The 20471-nt window shown below is 36.2% G+C and overlaps 1 protein-coding gene across 3 annotated transcripts in view; it reads right to left on the bottom strand.

Annotated features, from left to right (window-relative positions):
* Positions 1 to 714: 714 nt before the first annotated feature.
* HBS1L (HBS1 like translational GTPase) overlaps positions 715 to 20471 on the bottom strand; it is a 58784-nt gene continuing 39027 nt past the window's right edge. For all 3 annotated transcript variants that reach the window (XM_015621620.3, XM_015621622.1, XM_033512778.1), the window contains 13 exons: positions 17529 to 17785; positions 16908 to 17073; positions 15738 to 15855; positions 12993 to 13139; positions 12264 to 12338; positions 11401 to 11518; positions 11148 to 11216; positions 7826 to 7930; positions 5763 to 5853; positions 4073 to 4181; positions 3372 to 3472; positions 2296 to 2440; positions 715 to 1374 (listed from right to left, as the gene is read on the bottom strand). In XM_015621620.3, the coding sequence (XP_015477106.1) occupies positions 1363 to 1374; positions 2296 to 2440; positions 3372 to 3472; positions 4073 to 4181; positions 5763 to 5853; positions 7826 to 7930; positions 11148 to 11216; positions 11401 to 11518; positions 12264 to 12338; positions 12993 to 13139; positions 15738 to 15855; positions 16908 to 17073; positions 17529 to 17785 (1513 nt within the window). In that variant the 3' untranslated portion in view covers positions 715 to 1362. The remainder of the gene's footprint in view (positions 1375 to 2295; positions 2441 to 3371; positions 3473 to 4072; positions 4182 to 5762; positions 5854 to 7825; positions 7931 to 11147; positions 11217 to 11400; positions 11519 to 12263; positions 12339 to 12992; positions 13140 to 15737; positions 15856 to 16907; positions 17074 to 17528; positions 17786 to 20471) is intronic.

The raw sequence follows: 20471 nt of genomic DNA, 5'->3' as shown, positions 1-20471 counted from the left end.
TCTTTGTGATCAAGTGCAGGTCGCTATTGAACTGGGGCTAAAGCAGCTAAGTGCAAAAAAAAAAAGAAGAAATCCTGAGTGAAGAGTAGGTACAGACCATACAGGACTGTGAACTAAATAACAACCATAGTGGTTTTGTGTTCTTCACTACTGTGGACACAGCTTTACTTCGGTTAACCCCACAGACCGATGCTTTGGAGCAAGTGCTTCATTTCCTGCCTCCCACCACTAACTCTGGGCAATGGTGAATTGTCTCCACTCTGCATTCATATACAGGTCCTGAAATACCTGAGGTCCTCTCGCAATTCCTACCAAAAAGACTTCCAAGTTGCAGTAAAGTGTGTCTGTCCTGAGCTGGAAGAGGCAGAAGGACCCTCCTCTCAGCTGGGAGGTTTCATCTGCCCCATTACTGAAAAGCAGGAAGGAGTCACAGGCGTAAGTCAGCATAATTTTGCTTTAGCAGACACCACAAGATTAAACTGTCAGCCTTTGTTCAAAAGAGCACTAAGTCTGGATGAAAGAGATGTGTACACACAGTGGCTGCACAGAGTAACATGAGAAAAACTGAAATTATTTCTTCAGAAAGCCAACTTGGATGCCAGTTTCGCATTTTAACTCACAAGTTTACTCTGAAACTTCTCAGTTATGGTAAGTGAAGAATGATTTAACACAATTTAGGAGTGTGTAAATAACAAAAGATGAGGGAGACAAATATGCTCAGACAAATCTATTTTATTATTCTTACTGTTTAAAAAATAAAATTAGCCAAAGTTGGCACAGCTTCCACTACACAGCAAAAGAAAATTTCTTTTTCCTTAAATAAATTTTGGGACAGGGAAAACAATCCCGTGATAATACTACATGCCATTCTCTTGAAAACAAGGTAAATAGTTCTTTTTTTCCCTGAATATGCATTCAACTCAAACCTAAAAATATTTTAGACCAATAAAGTTACTTTACTGAATTAATGTGCAGCAAAAAAGCCATCAAAGAAAATATGTAAACAATTTATGTCTGGAAGTAAGGAGTTTGTTTCATGATAATTCATAATCTTTTTATCTAATTCAACTTTCTAATATTTTTCCATCAACTTCCCTAAGGGCTAAATTCCACATGGAGAATGAGGTTCTTGAGATCAAGAAGTGCAACACTTGCAGTTCCTTGTCAGTTGGCATCTTATACTGCAGCAAGAGAGACTGATGAAGGGATCCCCAGATGTCTCACACAATTCGACTTTTGTCACCACCATCTTCTCCCTAGTTAATTGCACTTGTTCCTTCAACTGAAATAATTGGATTCTTACATTGAAGTTGGGTTATCTGATTGAGTTTTGCTTGGACGGTGGAAATTCTGTCACCACTGTCATTCTTTAATCTAAAAATATAAGCAAATGGAAAAAAATAAGTACTAAGTGTAAAATTATCTCAGTGTTCTTCAGTATTATATAGTTGTGGAAAAAAATAATTCCTTTTCTGCTTAAATTCTCGGAACAAGAAGACAAGTAATAAAATAGCAATTCCCAAATAACATATCAAAGAGGTTATTTAGTCCCAATTCTACAAACATTAGTCTAGTTCTAAACATTTCAGATTTCACTCACCTCAACTTAAATTTAATGAAAAATTGGAGCAATCCATCCTATTTCTGGATCTTATTTAAGACCAGACAGATTTTTAGGAGCATTATACATCCATAAGGCCTCTGACTGACCTAGCACATCATTTTTACACATACATGGATAAACCAGAAAGGTTCATGCTCCAAGTTTTGACATTAAATTACTCACTTTTAAGTTCTCAGTACCAGAATTTGCTTAATGTGCAAGATTTTTAAAAGGGACAGCTAGAGGGACATTAATATTTTTTCCTTCTAGTAGAAGATAAAACATTTATGTTTAGACCCACAGAAGATCAGAAAATTTTTTTAGGCATCAGTAAGAATGAAATATACAGTTGTCTTTAATTTTAACAGAAAAAGACATTGGACCCAATCTAGACACAGTAAAAATGGCCAACACTTCTTATTTACAAACTGCTTCCAGTGTATTCATACAGGCAGATTTCAAAAAGACTGATGTATGTTAACTCAATGGGAAAGAGGGGAAATTGTAACCAGAGTAATTTTTAGTCCTAATAAATTAAACAGAATCATGACAAGTTTTCCTCACATCTTGCAGAAGCACTGTCTCCTTTTTAGCAGAAAAAATTCACTTTTTAGGCTAGAAGGTGTAAAACAGATCTTAACCATCACTTCATTCCTCTGCAGTACAGAAAGTCTATTAGAAAAATGCCATACCTCTGTAACAACTCCTGCAGCAATAGTGGAACCACTATAGCGTAACATAAACCTCCCCAGCTCTTTAAAATCTTTGTACAACTCTAGAGCAACAGGTCTTTGAGTTTGTAGTTCTATTAGAGCATTCTGGCCTTTAGCCAAGAACCTGTAAGTAAAAAAGCAGAAATCTCTATCAGAAATGTATGCACAGTTAAATGAAGAAAAGAATACTGAATAAATGGAAAAAAATCATTTCAGAAGGTGCACAGTATAATTATCAAGCTTGATTTCAAGTATAACCCAAGCCATGAAACTAAAAACACATTTTCCTGGAGTATACATTTTAATAAGGCATCTAAGTTTTCTTCAAAAACTTCTTGGCACTCACCACAGCATTTAACAAATTGTTTTGAAGCTAATTATCTCATTAACACCTGTTTTTCCATGTCAAGTGGAAATCAAGTCTTGTTTCAACCCCACAACTAAAGAGCAAATTCATTACTTTGTAGAAGTCTGCAACAGTTTCAGACATGAAATTTCCAGAAAAGGATTATTCTGAAAATGCTGTAAGTATCAAATAGCATTTCTAGCCAAATACAACGTTAAATAACTAAAGGGACTAAAAGTTGTAGTAGTATGGGAAAACTCCCTAAATTTCTTTTGCTGACTGACACACTGTCTAGTCAAGCATGTTTTAGACCATCTAAAGAGTTAGCCATCTCCAGAATTATATAAGGATCCCATGCTTTAACAGTAAAAAAAAAGAAATACTGTTTAAAAACAAAAAAAAAAAAAAAAAGAGAGGGAGAGACAGAAAAATTTTTTAAGTGAAGGGCTGCTGATCTAGGATTCATTCCCAATTCTGCAAGTGACCTTAGGCCTAAGTCATTGAACTTCTCAGGTGCTCTGCATTTATCAAGAGGGCAGGAGGTTTTTCAGTTTGTAAAGCACATTGAAATCCAAACATGAAACCAACTAAAACAATAAAAGCATATTCTTATAACATACAATTGGTTCATAGTAGAAACTGCTTGATATACTGTGTATTAAATGTCAACCCATTTCTTGAGTAATTATTAACTATTCATAACACTTACTTAGGTTTTTTCTTTGTCACTTCACCAGTGCTTTTGTGCAGGACACTCAACAGTCTTGTAATAGTAGCAGGTTCACTTACTGTTTGATAGTGTAAAAGCACCTGAAAATAATTTTTGCAGTTATTAAACATCCTACAGTAATCAGCAATCCTAGGTGTCAATAGTTGAAAACAGCAGCTTGTTTCAAGACTGATTTTTTAAACAAATAATTATAAAACTTCTCTCACAGGAGTGAGAGATCCAGTACACATCCAGCAACTGTTCCCAGTTCCTATACTTTGTGATCATGACCAACATGACACAAAGGCTATATTTTATGTCATCATAAATACATCTTTCATCCTTTAGTGTTTCGCTTTTGCCACCTCAGTGCATTTCTGTAGCATGAACTGATATTTTATTTATTTTAAAAAGTATCTTACACTTAAGTGCATCATCATATTTCCACAAGATGTTAGCTTCTCAAGCCTATCTGTGGCTGAACTCACATTCCCTGAACTGACTCAGCTATGTATTAAAATCCAGGAAGAATATGCATAAACAGCCACAGTGGCCTCTTCTATCCATTTCAAATTACAGAAGAATCTGTTTCCCATGGACAGACAGAACCAATTCTGGATTCTGAATGTGTCATATTCAGGAGGTCAAACAGAGAGGCAAAGCCCTGACCTGCCATGAGCACAGTTTTTACAGAGACTTACAGGAAATCCTTTAGTGATTGGAACCTCAATATTGAAGATGAGAACCCGAGCTCTGAACCGAGTGCAAACTTTAATGGGCTCCTTGGGATCACAAAATACACAGCCTACACTAGAAGAGAGAACAACAACAAAAAAATAAAAAATCAAATAAACAGATCTCTCTTAACATAGAAGATTTATCCTTTTCCAGTACAATGATTAAGATAAGCAAATGAAAAGCAACACCACTTTAATATAACCAGGGTGGTAGGGGGTTGTAGATGCATGCATATCCAGGAACACCGTATTAAAACCTGTTACAAAATGCGTTCCTAGACAATGTCTACCTTATTTTGTGTGTATGCATGAAGGGCTCTGTCTAGCTCAGTGAACAATTACGTCCATTGCTAATCAGTTTCTGAAAATGTCATTGTTTCCTGTGTGCAGTTATTTTTAAGAATTAGACTTTCATTCAGAGATTCAGGGCTTCCGTTCAACAGCATAAAATACTGCAGGGTGCCCAAAATTACCAAACTGCTGCCTGCAGTTCAAATATTTTCTGGATAATAAAGGAACATCATAATCAGGACTCAAAACCTGAGCTTTCAGCAACACACATTTCCAAAAAATTCTACATGGAGTCACAAGACAGCTGCTGCTAGTTACAGGTTGGTAAGTAGACTAGACACAGCTTTTTCACAGGGGCTAGTTTTAGCTATTTAAAATTAAAGGAAAATTAATCCCATATGGGAAAACATGATGGAAGGAAAAACCAGCATGATTAAACATATACATCAAATTTCATCAATATCAAGAGGGCTTGAAAATTCATAGCTTTTCTTGACAACTCTTAACAGATCTCCAAAAGATGAATGACGTCAAGGTAACAAATTGACTCAAGACTTCATTCAACAACTAGAATGAGACTTCCCTCACCCTTTCACCACTGAGAATCCCACCCTGCTATGAAACAGCAACACTTCTCCCTTAAATCAAAGCATAGATCTGAAAAACTATCAACACAAGGAGATTTTCAAAGAGTAGCTTGAAAGATTGCTGTCTGAACGAACTGAGATGTAGAAAAGGTGAACAAATTGTGGATCCAATTATCTGGCCTGAACAACAATTGACACTTGAGACTAATGCTTAGCATGAATCCTACAGAATGGAAAAGAGACAAAGAGATTTGCTGCACCTCAATATCAGACCACCCCTTAGCAAAACATATAGGAAAATAAATCTTACAAGCAGCTCAATGTATTGAATAAACAGTTTCCATCAATTCCACTCGTACAGATTTGCTTATTAGTACAACATGGCAGTTGTTTGCATGTGTCCTGTTAGAATGATTGATAATTTGAGAAGTTCTTTAAAAATTTTCTGTTTTATTTAGCAACACAGGTTGAATTTATTTGGCAAGTAAAATGTCCAAGGAGTAGTCTAAAAGAAAGGGCTTGGAAAGCTACTGGTGTCAGCACTGGGGCAAAGGATGAAAACTGATAGCATTTTTCTGAGATTGCCGTTGCACATGCAGCAGATGTTTCCAACGTTTGTACATGCAAGCCAGGTGATATGCATCACTTTGGTTTTAAATATCCTGGTAGCCACATCATTCTTCAAGTAAACTGCTGCAATGTAGCCCAGTGTAATAGTTATACAGCTTTTCATTAAAAACAAACCGTTACTTAGACTGAAACCCAGTTTTGCTCACTTGATTTTGATGATATCCATGCCGGTCAAAGTGAGACTAACGTGATCTCCTGCTGCAGCCCAATCAACTGGTTCATCATGCAGTGTGATTCCTGGAAATGAGTAAGAACAGAACCTCACAGTGAAGTACCTAGGTTCCAAGCTACAAACAAACAGCTCTGTTTGGGCCATTTGTGCTTCATCAACCATTACTCATCAATTTTCGGTATGAATGGGTTGAGAGTAAAAGCTTTTTAACTGAGAAGACCAAGGAAGCCTTTCTTTCCCCTTGGTGAGGATTCACTATTCTCTCTCACCACACCCTGCACCATAACATGGCCTTATTTAAGCCAGAGGAGGGGACCTGGCCCTTGTCGCCAGCACAGATGACGCAATCCTGAAAATGCTGTAGTACTAATATCTCCATATCTGCCCCACCCATCCTTTGAGGCACACGCACATCCTAGACCGCATCTTTCATATACTTTAATGGTACTGTGTCAACTTTCATTTACCTTAAGTGGGTTTGCTGACTCTTTCATAAAAAAGCATAACTGAAGCCTTTCGTTCGCGGCATCGTGTCTATTAGAAAGCACCTTTACAATCAATTTAATTTGGATTTTTATGTATTTTAATTTCTTTAAAAGATAACCTGGCTGATAAGTGAGGACAAGAGTAATTAGTTCTGACTGAACATTCTGTGGTTTCTGGTGGACACCAAGAGAAAAGAAAATACTGCATATAGTTCTAGCATCTAGTTCTATTTTGCTGCAGATTGTACCTCTCAACATGCAGATTTGTTCCCAAAACCACTTGCCAAAAACATGCCAGAAAGCATGATTCAGCTATAATCATGTTAAGTACCATTTTTTAAGCAGTGCTGATAATTATTTGATATATCTGTCATTATCACAGAATGAAAGAAATTCAGCCTCTTGAAATGAACAATTTGTATCCTAATGTGCACATTGCCTTAAGTAAATACTGTATGCTAAATGAAAGTATTACTCCTTTACATTAAATATAAATAGCATATGATTAATGAACTTATATGCCTAACCTTCACTTGCATTTCAGTCATAGGAGAGGCAGTACAAAAGAAAAACTGTGCTGCTGGAGATACTCAGACATCTTTTTCCATGGTACATCCTTCACTCCCCACACAGAGGAGTGACTACAGTGGTCTGCTACCCAAATTCATCCACATTATTTTAACACTCCTGTGCAAGTGAATAATGTGCATTGAACTGTATAAGCTGATAAGACTGAAGAGCTTCCCAAATTAGCACTGAACAAGTTGGGTTTGGAACAGAACAGACAACCAAACCAACACATTGCTGAATACTTAGATAAAAAAAACCTATTCATATCTCAAGGACTCCATTTTTTATTCACTGGCTAATGTAGGAAAATCATAATTTTATCTTTCTATTTGCATATGAAACAAAACCAATTCTGCAGTAAAAAAACAGCAAGCTTAATCAGGAAACAGCTAAGCACTTAATGTCTAGCTATTTCTTTTCAGAAATCAAATACATTGAAATTAAAATCAAATTTTCTGCTCTTTTCTAGTTGCTCAAGACAACTATATCCTGAAAGTTTGATACTATGAAAGGATCAGTGACAAATTTTACAACATCAAAAAGGAGCAATGATTTTATTCTCAAGCTTTTTCACAATCAATTCATAAGATTAATTTCTAAAGGTTGTTCAACATCCTCACACTTCCTAACAGCAGAGACACTCCACAGTAAAGCTGAGTACTAGTGATTCCTGTATTGAATATCTTTATAGATATTGCTGGAACTCAAATGTTTTTACAGGCTCTTCATAAAGCAAAGTCAAAAGCCACAAGGCTATAACACTAGGATTATCTGATATGGTAAAAAAAAAAAAAGCATTCAAGATTTCACATACTCTTCAGAGACATATTTATACAGACACAGTCACATCTAAAGAAATTCGTTTTATGCTTTCACAATTTATGTTTGACAGTTAGTATCAGTTTGACAGTATGCTACCATTTCAGTAACTGTTTCTAGCCCAGTATTGACCTGAAAGTAAACATGTTTCTGAAGACTGTACCTTTTGCAGTGCAAGTTTCATTGGGAGGCATTGCCAGAAGTCGTTCTCCAACCTGAATATAGCCTGCTTCTATTTTACCAGTCACACAAAATCCTGAACCTTGGTCTGTAAAAAACACAGCAACAATTTAAAAAAAAATTCATAATACAGTCAGTTTTCCATCAGAAGTTAGTCCTTCACCACTGCATAGACAATTTTTTTATAAAATGAAGCTTTTTTTTTCCCTTTTCAGCAGGGCTCAGTACTTGCAAGTTAGCCAGCTGTGCATCATAATGAAAATGAAACATTAAATTCAAAACTCTAGATCTTATATTTTGCAGAACTAAGGAAGAAATATTCTTCTTTAAACAAATGTAGGTACATAAAGAAATATTTTTTAGTTTTTTCAGTATTAGACTAAGTCCCTCGATTTCTAGCAATATTATTTAATTCAACACTTTCTCACTATAATTACAGGTAAAAGGAATACGACAGACCTCTCATAATAATTCTCATGCATACAGGTGCAAATTACTATGCTATTTACTGTTTAACTGAGTCAGAATCCTACATACTCTGTCTGCATATTACTTTTACTCCTGGAAAAAATCAAAGAATGATCCAGTTCTATTTAATATGAGAAACTATTATAACTGGAGATGACTTAAGTATTTCTGAATAAAAAAATCTATAAAGTTTTTGTCGTCAATGTCCTAATGGTTCATCACTTAAATGATATGCCAGTTACTTTCCACAGATATGCTACTCATGCACATTTATGCACATACACCTTAACAAATGCTTCATCTTCTTAGCATGTGTGTTTGAAAAGAACTCTCTGAACTGATTCTACAATGACATTTTCAGTATCCACACAAACAACAAATAATCTTTTGCTGAACATCAGAACTCAGCAATATAAGCAAGCATCTTAGTATTTTGTGTTGCACATTAAATTAAAATCTGAATTTAAAGCTGAATTTAAAAGAACAGGTTGATCTCAAAATTTGAGGTTACTTACTACCAACTTGCTCTTTGCATTCATCACAGATACTAATGAATGCTTCTGTGTAATGAATGCTTCCATCTTTCTATCTGGAAAAATATTACCAGTATGCCCGCATGCTAATCTCCCTTTTCATTCCATCAAACGAGGTGAAACATAGACAATTAACAGATGACATCAAATGTCAAACAGAAAACTGTCAAAGCTCGTACCAGCTAGAAAAAGAATACCCAAGTCATGTTCTAGACACCACCTCAATATGGTACACAAAACAATCTGAAGCTGGCTTGGCAAGCACTTGTGGCAACCAGAAACATGAACTGATTCCAGGTTCTCAATCACTCCCAAGCACAATCAAGAACTATTTATCTTTTGTTCACATCATCACAGGTCTGGCTTGGTAAACCAATGTGGTCTTTGAAGCTTCACCAACTGCCATGCTGATTGCTTCCCAAAAAGTGTCAAGTTCCTCCAGTTCCCCCTGAAATCAGTGCAAGTGCAAAATGGACACTGGGGGACAGAATGAGGGCATAAAAAATGGCCCAATTTCTGTGCATCAAGGCATTTGGGTTCTTCCAAGACATGTTCTCTGTCTTCAGGATTTGAACAAGGCATTTTAGGGTCAGATCAGTCATACCCCAGAGAGAATTATAATCCAGCAATAATGCAGCAGCAAAGGGATTTACAGGGACCTCTCAGACCAGGAAATAGCTTGCCTGGAGAGAATGAATATGAGGAGGACCGTGGAGGATAATAGCTAAAAGCTGGCTGAGGCAGGTGAATCATACATGAAGCAGCCTCAACAGAGAACGGGGTTTTCCTGACTATGTAGGAGTACACTCAGCACTCTCACTTTTTACTCCTCTATGGACAGCTCCTCCTGAGCATGCACAAGTACTAGAACAGAGCTGAGAACAACTGTTGCTTCATGTACTTGTATCTACAGCTACTTCCTCTGGTGGCATCAAAGTTAATTAAGTTTTGAGATCATAATATAAGAAAAAATAGCTTAAAAAAACACCTAAAAGGCCACATTTAGTGATAAACCCTCTATATGTAAATTGAGTCCCTTCCAAAGTCATTATTTTTTTGCATACTTTAGCGAAAGAGACGTAGACAAAATTGCTCATTTTGTGAAACTGCTCAGCCTAAAAATGATTATTGCAGCTGAAAAGCTGTGATATTATTTTGAAAGATCTCAATCAATAATCCTAACACACTTTCCCACAGCTCACAAAATTAAAAAAGAAAAAATAAATGCAGAGATGGCACAGATGACAAAACCAGTGATATCACACTGGGGTAAATTCCCATGCAAGTTTTCAATATTTAGCACTATGGCTTCCGATAAATCAGCTAACCAAGGGCATACACAATATCTAGTGTTTTCTCAAAGGCCCACATGAAAATTGCACAAACCTGGTATTTCCAGGTTTATACTACTTACAATCAGTATTTTGATCTGATTTTTTTTTTGTACCTCCCCTATAAATGCCCTAAATAGAAAGCAAAATGCCTTAAAATATGAATTTCAGTGATCATATTCGATTACAAATATTTACAACAGTTCAAATCATGCAGTCATTCAGTTTGTAACATTTCTCAAGGGACCTACAGAATGTTTCAAATGAGATGAGTCTAGATGCCTTAATTCTTCTGAGTCACCTGCAATTGTAAATTACTAAAGGGAAAAAAAAGAAATCAAGTTTACCATGAAAATCTTACAGGTTCAAGGCAGTCTATTAGTGCCAGACAATCAAAGTAAGAACTGGTTATAGTTCTTGCTGTTCCTATCTTTATTAATGCTAGGGAATAGCTCACTGCCTTAAATCCTTTGCTGGTTGTAACAGTCTCACCACCACCACCATTTTTCTACATCTCACTTGCCCAATTTTTTGTACAAAAATTAAGGAACGTATCATTATTCACAACTACAACAATGAACAGAAAAGGAACAAGACAAACTTGCTTAAAATCTAGGACTAGAAAGCAAAAGAGTCCAAAGCCACACTCATAAAAAGTTTGAGAAATACTGATTTAGTCCAGGAGAACCAGTTTGGCAAAGTCCCACATTCTGTCCCACAGAACCATGAACTCATTAGACAGACAAATAAGTGGTCATGTAGATTAGCTTCCTCAATTTCTTTTCCAGTGTGTTTCACCTTTAGCAGTACTACTTAGATTTGGCAAGGAGTAGTACCTGGAAATGTACTATTCTGGTCCAGGACTACACATGAAGTTTCAACTTCAAGTCTTATTTTGACAGCATTTTTTAACACTTGCGTTAAATATCAGTGAAATTATTATAATATTAGAAATATTATAAAAACAACCAACCTTTAAAAACATCAGCAACACATAGTCTAAAGGGTTTATCCACTGATCTCTGTGGTGGCTTGAAAGAATCTGCAAATAAATTGATAAGATCTTTTAGAATGTCTGTATGTAATAACTATCTCAGCAACTTCTCAGTTAGAGGAATTAATTATGTTGCATTCCAATGACTTTGTCCCACATTTTCCCCAAAATAAATGTTTTAACACATACAGGACTAAGATGCTTTATTTTAAATGAGGAAAACTGCACTTACCAATTTGCTCTAATAAACAGTTTCCTTTATACCATTGTGTGAGGTCACTTGACTGACTCCTTGTGACTAGATTTTCACCACCAAGGCCACTTGTCGGGATATAAGCCACATCTGATTCCTAATAAAGAAAAAACCAGCATATATTAACAACAGGATCTCCTAGCAGAAGCAAGAGGTGCATTTTTTCAATGCTTGCATCTAAACTTTAAAAGAATAGCTGTCACATTCATATTTCCCCTGGAGAAGGCAAGTTACTCAGTGGATACATCTCCTTTGTGGTTACCTCTTGCCTGATCACTCTATTCCAACAAAGAGCTGGAGACACCTAGATATGATGGTATCAATGCTGACAACTAGAAACTGAGCTCAGGTAACACAGTCCTCCATGTTTGACAGGCGAAATTTTGGTTTGAATTGCTGCTTTATGCATAGGATTGCAGGAAGACCACAGCCAGTCCAAATGAACAGTAGTTAGAACTGAGAAAACATTATAGGGGCATTCTCCTGAGGTCATAATCCACACTGACACCTGCTTCAGTACAAAACTCTCTACTGTATTTCATGTAATCTTGAACATTAAGATAGACCATTCTTGGTCTCTTCTGCTTTGTAGACAACAATCCCAAGAAACTACAAGTGATCTGAGTACCCCAAAGATTCAACAGACCTAAACAAAGATGATGACACAAAGAGTATTAAAGAACTGACTACCTTTATGTAGGGCTCAATGTCACCCTCCCAGGAAGAAAAGGAAACTGCTACATTAAGTACACCTAGTAGTCCCAAAAAAGTAACACAAAAAAACCTGACTGTAGGAAAAGATCATCTCACCCAAAGCAACAAAGGCCTCACAAATATATTACCTTAAAGCCAGCTTGCTTAAGAAATTGGCCAAGCTTACTTGTAATTTCCTGAAATCTTTCCTGTTGCCAATTTACCTAAAATAAAGCACAGATTATGATAGGATAATAAAAATATGGATTTTTAACCATGACTTGAACATACAGCTGCATGTCATCAATTCTGTAGTAGAAACAGATGTGTATTTATAAACATGAGATTTCCAGGTGCATTCACACTTTAAAATAGAAGACACATTAGCAATTACTGATCACAAACTGATCAGTAATTGCAAGCCTTTCTAATTTCAATAGCAACTTTTTTTTAAAGGTTACACAAAATTCAGATTCAGTAAGATATATTAAACATAGTAATAACTTAAAACATAAATAGTAATCCTTAACACACTTTACACATTTAAATAAAACTATTGAGATCTTGACCTGAATGACCACCAAGATGATCTTACAGATGCTGCTGAGATCAACTGTTATGTGATATTTCCACAAGCACAAAAGGGACCCCTGCTCATTTTAGCACCAAAATTAACATTTTGCATACTTTGAAAATACACCCATAAATAAAAAGAATGGCATCATAAAGTCCAAACATAAGGGACAGAGCTGGAAAGCAAAGAAACAATGCCTTATTATTAGTTTCACAATACTGATCCTTAAACTTAATATCCACCAATCTAGACAGAAGCCCTTCAATGAAGAAAAGCCCTTAAATGAAGTAAACTAAAAGTGTACCTGGTCCATTTTATTGACTGCAACAGCCAACTGTGTCACTCCAAGAGAACGCACTAATAGTCCATGTTCTCGTGTTTGTCCACCCGTCTCAAACCCTGCTTCAAACTCTCCTCTGCTGGCATCCACTACCAAAATTGCCACATCAGCCTACATTATAAAGGAAAAAAAAATCAGAAGTGGTTAAGAGGTGGAAATAATCTGGATAAATACCTCAGTCAGTAACATTTCACACGAAACTTACTTTACACAGGAGGAATCCTGTTGTGCTCCGAATGTAATTGAAACTGCTCAGTCCCATCTTGTATTATACCCACTTCAGTGAGATATTATGGCATTATGTCATCTTATGTCATAAACCAGCACGTCCTGGTTAAACACAGGACAACACTGATTTGGGCAACCTGTCCCCTTCAATCTACCCACTCTGGATGTTGCACTGAGTTAAACAAAAGCAGCCTACGCTCAGAAGCTTTAGAACACAATATATGAGCACCATGTCCAGTTCTCCCTGCCTCAGTCTCTACACCCTCTTAGTGAGAAGCTGCAGAAATTACAAACAAATTACCACACTATACAAATGGGACAACCAGTTGTACTGTACAGTTGACTATATGCTGGTTGTGAGCGCTTCACAGTCCACTTAACACGTTGGAGCCTGCCAAAATCACAAGGTGGCAAAGACAAAGCAGCCTGTTTTATCACTCTGCCAAAGCATTAAGAGCAAATAGTCTACAGCACTGCACAAAAGTCAGCATGTAAGCACTGGGAAAAACACTGATCTTGCTGTTAGCCTTAAACACTGCTAACATTTCTTGTACTTTTCCTGCTTTGGTAAGTAATTGCCAGTTAGTTCATCATAATGTTAAGTGATGGCAACAGAAGTGAACAGCAAAGGTGCTGGTGTCAACAGGCAGGGGTAAGACAATTTCAGAGGACTGAGGACATGGATATAATGGAAAGCGAGGAGAAAAAGTGGTACTTTCTCCCATTCATTAAATGGTTATGCTTCAGAATTCCAGGAAAAATAACAGAGTCCTGACTCTGAACTTCCCTCACCTCATCCTAGGCATGAAATCCCCACAGCTCAGAGATGGCAGCAGTATGAGATCGGAATATCCTTTTCTCAAAGGATGACTGATCAATTTCCTCAGAAGTGCATTGCAGTGAACTTCTTCAAAAAACAGATAGCCTCCATTTTCTACATTATAACAGTACCCCAGGACTTACTGAATGTGCATCAAAGGCCAGATTTTGGCCTTGATAAGGCTGATTTGCATTTTGCATAACAGTAGTTGGGGATTCACCTCCTAACAGCATTCTCTGCAACAAAAAGACACTAAAGCCATTTCCAGCCACTGCTTCAGCACTGAGCCACTCTAACAGGCAATGGAAAGTTGCAAAGTTTCAGTGATTGCTTAACAGGCTCCAAAACAGACCAGTCCCTCATCACCCTGGGAGCTGAAACACAGACATAACAAGCTTTATTAAGTCAGCCCTGTCTTCTCCTAAACTGCTACAATTGTTGGGGGATCTGCAACTCTTCTCTTAATACTTCTGCCCATGTTACTTTTCTCACAAAAGAAAAAAAACTATTTAAACAACAATTGTAAAGAAATAGCACATCTGAGTTAACATTCTCCACTGCTCTGAAACTGAAGATTCACTTCTAGTTTTAAAACTCATAAAAAAATTGCTACAACACATATTCCACCATATAGATGGCTGTATAGGTATTACACCATAATTTGCAAACTTCTGACTATTCTGCAGCCTAACCACTGCGTCACAAGATCTGAATTCTCACCCAGGCTCTGCTTCAGAGCTAAAGCAGAACTTGGGACAAACCAGTCTCCCTACAGTGCAGTTCTCTATCTGTACAATCATACTAGCAGTACTCATCCAAGTACTCAACAAAGATCTGAAGATATAACCCATGTTTCAGACAGTTATGACATACATAAAGCAAAAACCCATACACAGATTAGCTTTGAAAAAAAAATTTGAATCAATGTCTACTTTGGAGAATCAATTTCATTATTTAAAAAAGAGTGTCTTTAAGTGAAAAAAAAAAACAAACCAACAATCACTCCTTTTATATTACGTAACCATGTTATTTTTCCCCTGCCTTTGAGGTATTATTCCCACAAATAACTAATCTATAGGAGACTGAATTCAATGCATAGTGTCCAATGATTTTGACTTCACCTAGTGTTCCTAAAACAACTGGCATGCAGTCTCTGCAAATATCCTCTTGACAAGATAGATGTATTCTGTATAAACTTTGTTATCTGTTTTCTCATCCCCTACAAAAATATACTGTAAAACAAAAAAAAATTCGTTTTGCTTGACCGATAAATCCTTTTTCTTTAAGCTCAAAATCACTTAAAATCTTAACCTACAACATAATTTTCACAGAACTACTCACTGAACAGCCATATACCATATCTGAATAGCTTTCAAAGCACAAATGTGATTTCATCAAACTGCAACTTACTACTAACTTACTTGCATAATAAAACCCTCTTCTCAAACATTAGCATCACCAAAAAAAGCAACTACATTTAATGTTGAACAAACATTGTTTTTTAAGTTTAGAAAATGCAAAGATAGATTAACACCATCAATGACTCCATTCCACCTCAGATTTTAAAAGAAAAAAAACCCACAAAAACAATTAAAGAAGAAGTTACAAATAATACTGATACTGGAAAAAGCATTTTTCCAGTATAGATAGACTATCTTTACCTGTGCAGCTCCTGTGATCATATTTGGAATGAAGTCTTTGTGGCCTGGAGCATCCATCAGTGTAATTACTTTCGTTGGTGTCTCAAATTTGGTCATACCCACATCCATTGTCACTCCCCTTCAACAAAACATACATATAATGCACCATTAAAACTGCTTTAAAACTTCACAGAGATACAAAATAAGCTATTAAAAACACAACCATAAAATTATACACTTCATATCTTTCACTGATTTAGCCTTCACTACAGGGGTACCTGCGTGCTGGAAGAGCAGACCTCGTTATTTATTCTTACCTTTATTTTAATAAATCCAGTTTTGAAGAAAAATACCAAGAATTCCCAGTACTACCATGCACTTACAGACTGTATCACAACAAGCACAACAAGAACAAGACAACTGAACTGTGTATTTAGATCACTACTAATTATACATTTGATGTTTAGTTCTTCAGAAAAAGGTATCAGAGTAAGAGAAACAAAGCTGAGTTTAAAAAAGCAACAATCAGCAGAATAGGACTATAGAGATACAGTTACACATTCCCAAAGATCCACAGGCAGAACTCCTGATTACCAAGGAGGGATCACTACACACTTAGTTCCACATCTCGTTAACCTCCACGTGCTCTACATGAGATGGGTAAAATCCATCTCACCAAATGCAACACCTACCATACACATCTATATCTGGGTTAGTCATCTGCATCTCCCTTTACAGACAATCCAGCCAGATAGGAACTTTCAAGGGACAAAACATTTTGTAGTAGCAGATACTTTTAGTATGCTACTTCCAATCACCAAAATTCCCAACAACAAAATAAGTCCCCCAAAATCTGAAACATTTACAGATGACTCCAGAAAGTTTGTTTTTTTAAATAAAAAACTCAGAACAAAGAGAAAATAGAACCAATCAAAAATACCAATTCAGAAGACTCACTTCTTCAATATAAAAATCTAATTTTAAATTTCATATTTCAAATTAATAAGGGCCTTTTATAAAGCATACAAATATAATTGTTAATTTAATTTTTTTAGTACTTTTTTTTTTAAGTAGTCTAAGTCACATGTGATAAACTAAGCATTGAAATGTCAGTCCATCAGACTAATATTTTCTAATAAATGCTTTTCTTTCACAGAAAAAAAGGTAGCTCCCATCAAAATGTATTTCTACCTTTCTCTTTCTTCACCAGTTTCATCCAAGACCCATGCATAGGCAAATGAAGCTTTACCAGCCTTTTTAGACTCCTGTTCATATTTGTGCATAGTTCTTTTGTTCACATTTCCCAAAAGGTAGAGCAAATGACCCATTAAAGTACTTTTGCCTGCATCAACATGTCCTGTGGAAGAAAATAAATATTACAGCAATTTTATTCATTCATATAATTTGGGTATAGCTCAAGAAATATACTAAACATATGAACATCACATGCACTGATAATTCTTCTGTAATCCATAGAATTACATAATCCTGTGAGATGGAGAGTCAGGAAGACAGTTTATTGTAACAGCCAGTTAGCATGATAGCCTCCAAATTCATGCTAACAATTCACGCTGCAACAATGAAACCAAACCAAACATGTTCTGTATGCTCAAAGGGATGCTAAGTCAATCTCACTGTCCAAGTCAAAGATATCTGAACGTACTCCCTCCAAAAAATGCAGATGCAACTGAAAACAGTACGAGATTTCCCTTCCCTGGCATGAGGACAGTTTTGCTTCTGTATCACTTCCAGATTCTATCAATGCAGTTTTTAAACTTTATGTTTGTCAGAAATGTAATTTAACAGTATTACCTATTACCACCAAATTCAGCAGCTGCTTTCCTCCTTGTCTCTTCTCCAACTCTGCTTTCACATCTATTTGTTGTTTTGCCTTGCTTGACTTTTTCGCTGGAGTAGGCACCATATTCTGATCTTCTGAAACCTGCACTACTTGGGATGAAAGAGTAGATTTTGAGACAGCCTCAAGTACCCCAGAAGCTACGCTGGCATCTTCAGGTAACAGTCCTTTCTGAGGTGTATTAGTGTGGCCATTTTCCTCAGCAAGCGCACTAGGGGAAAAACACAAAGAATGCAAATGGCAAAGAAGACATGGAAATAGGAGAGAGAAATTGAGTTTTCCCTTCACTATCATGTAAACCCCACGGAGTATGTGATAAGCCCACTAAGGTGGAATTGATAAGCAGCTGGATAAAAACTGCACAGATATCAGCTCTGAACATCTTGTCTGAAAAACACTGTTTACAAAAACAAGATAAGAAGAAATCTTGCAAAATATATAAAAAACAGATAAACAAGCTTTCCCTTAACAGGAAAAGACAATTATGCAGAACAACCACAGAGCAGGTTTCCTCTGAACTAAGAGCCCAAGTCAACTTTGAAGCACAGATCCTGAAACAGTTTCCATGTACAGTACCATTGCTATTATCTGAACATAGTTATGTTTTATTGTGAGAACAGCAATATAACATGAAGAGAGGATATTAAGCACATGTAAGCTGCAATTTAAAGTACAATACTTATATAGAACTATAACAGATGAGTTAAGATTTATCAATATTGAAAAAATTTGTTTAAGGCATCCAGGACTAAAGAAGTCTCGATTCTCAAACTCCTTTTTTCTAGTACCCTGTTCTCCTACAAATCACCATACTAATCCTAATGGTAAATAATCCTAAATGTATTATTTTCTAACACTCTCTCTTTTTATCTCCATTTTGTAAATGAACATATTTTCCTGATTTACACAAGTTTTCTGAGAATGTACAATATTATTCTTTACCTGATATAGCAAAGATGCTAACTAAAAACAAACACTAAGTAATATTTTAAAGACAGTAAAAGCTTTCTTACTGCCTGACAAAGCTGCATGGTGAATCATTAATGTAAGAAACGAGACAGGAATAGAAGCAGTTACTACAGGTCTGCCAACATTCTATCACACCAAATGTCAATATACAAACCACTGATTATACAGTAAAATGAAAGACCCTGCAGACACTATATTTAAAATTTTATCCAAGGGGAAGAAGCTTCTTCCCCTGGAAAACTGGAGATCTGTTCAAACTCAGTACCACAATGCTGCAGACCGCTTTCTCTGGAAAAGATTTATGCAGGCTCTCAGAGTCAAGTGTTTCCACATCCACAGTGAAATCTTCACTCCCCACTGTCTGTTTACATGCCACAATTAACTACCCAGTTTTAATCTTTTCAACTTCTACAAACAGAACTATTTGTTTTGGTACTTTAGAATCCCACATTGTGACATCTCAGCTCTTATTTGACATTAATTCTCATTTTCTGTCTAGGTAGGAGTATTTGCATTGCATTAGTCCCTTTCCATTACACAGATCTCATGGAACAATACAGTCTAAACATGTTAGTCTACTAAACAAAGCTGTTGAAGAGTTATGATCTAAAAAATTAAACATTATAAATGTTCAGCTCAAACACACACTTAGCCTTTCATTACAGCAGTAACATGGGACATTTTATGGCTCCCCCTTCTTCCCCACAGTTTCAGAACCCACCTGTTTTATCAGCACTGCAGCAGACTGATTGATTTCGACACCTTTTCATAAGGCCCAAAGCCAATTTTTTCTCTTGATTGTGAGACCAAAGCAAAAATTCCAACACTCATTTTTTTGGCTACAGTTCCAAAACCCAAGGTCAAGTTCTTGCCTCAAGGCTAGATACCCAGGCATGCTTCCCAAATTAGCTAAGCAAATAACCTGCTTTATGCCAGCCATGATGGCTGCACGGGTACAGATGGTACCTGTGCTTCTGCATCATGGACAGACATTTCCGTATAAAGTCTATCTGATATTAAATAAAATCTAGATGGATAAAGTCTATTTATATTTTTGTATTAAAGTTTTTTCTAAAAAGAAGTTACTCCATCAAAATAGTCAAAGCCACTTGCAGGAGAAGGACAAGTTTCTATCAAACTGCTGCCTTAGGTCACACAATCTTGACATTCTAGAATTCACACTACAAAGCCAACTGTTCTGTATCACCAGCTATCGCTCCAATGTTACAGATAGCATTGCCAACTGTTCTGTATCACCAGCTATCGCTCCAATGTTACAGATAGCATTGCAGCCTGACAAGCTGAATACCCTTTACAACACTCAATTCTCTAAACCAAAATAATAGCTGGGCATCATTGCTTTACATGTAGCAATGAAGAAAGTTGATTACACATTAATTATTCCAGAGGGAAAAAAGTCACTACAAGCATTTTTGCTTTCTTTTACTGGAAAAGGTAAGTGCATTTCTATAAGACTAAACAGAAGGCTCTGACTTTAAAATTCCTTAAATAGTACATTAAGGTTTAGCTAAAAATCTATTTTGGAATGGCAAAACAATTATTTTCTCCAATGTCTCTGCAAGGAAATTTTACTTCATGAAAACGGACTGGAAACAATCAAGTTGATAGAGGGTAAATATAAAAAGAATTGTGGCAACAAAGTTTTCTACACATTTTAAAAATATGTATTAAATATCATCTGAAGTATGTAAAGTATACCAAATAATTTTTGTCTCAATCATTTAAGAGAGCCTCATATATTTACAATTAATCTGCATCATACAACTTTCATAAATATTAAGACTCTTCCATGTTTTCCCTTTTTTCAGGCAAACTTCAGTTCGGTCTCAGCATAATATCGAGCATGTTCACACTAAAGTACCAGGACTAGTGCCAATATGCAAAGGTCACACAGAAATGCAAATATG

Source organism: Parus major, chromosome 3 (assembly GCF_001522545.3).
Source record: "Parus major isolate Abel chromosome 3, Parus_major1.1, whole genome shotgun sequence".
NCBI classification, from domain to species: Eukaryota; Metazoa; Chordata; class Aves; order Passeriformes; family Paridae; genus Parus; species Parus major.
The sequence above is the reverse complement of the archived record's forward strand: the minus strand, read 5'-3'. Positions and strand labels throughout refer to the sequence as shown.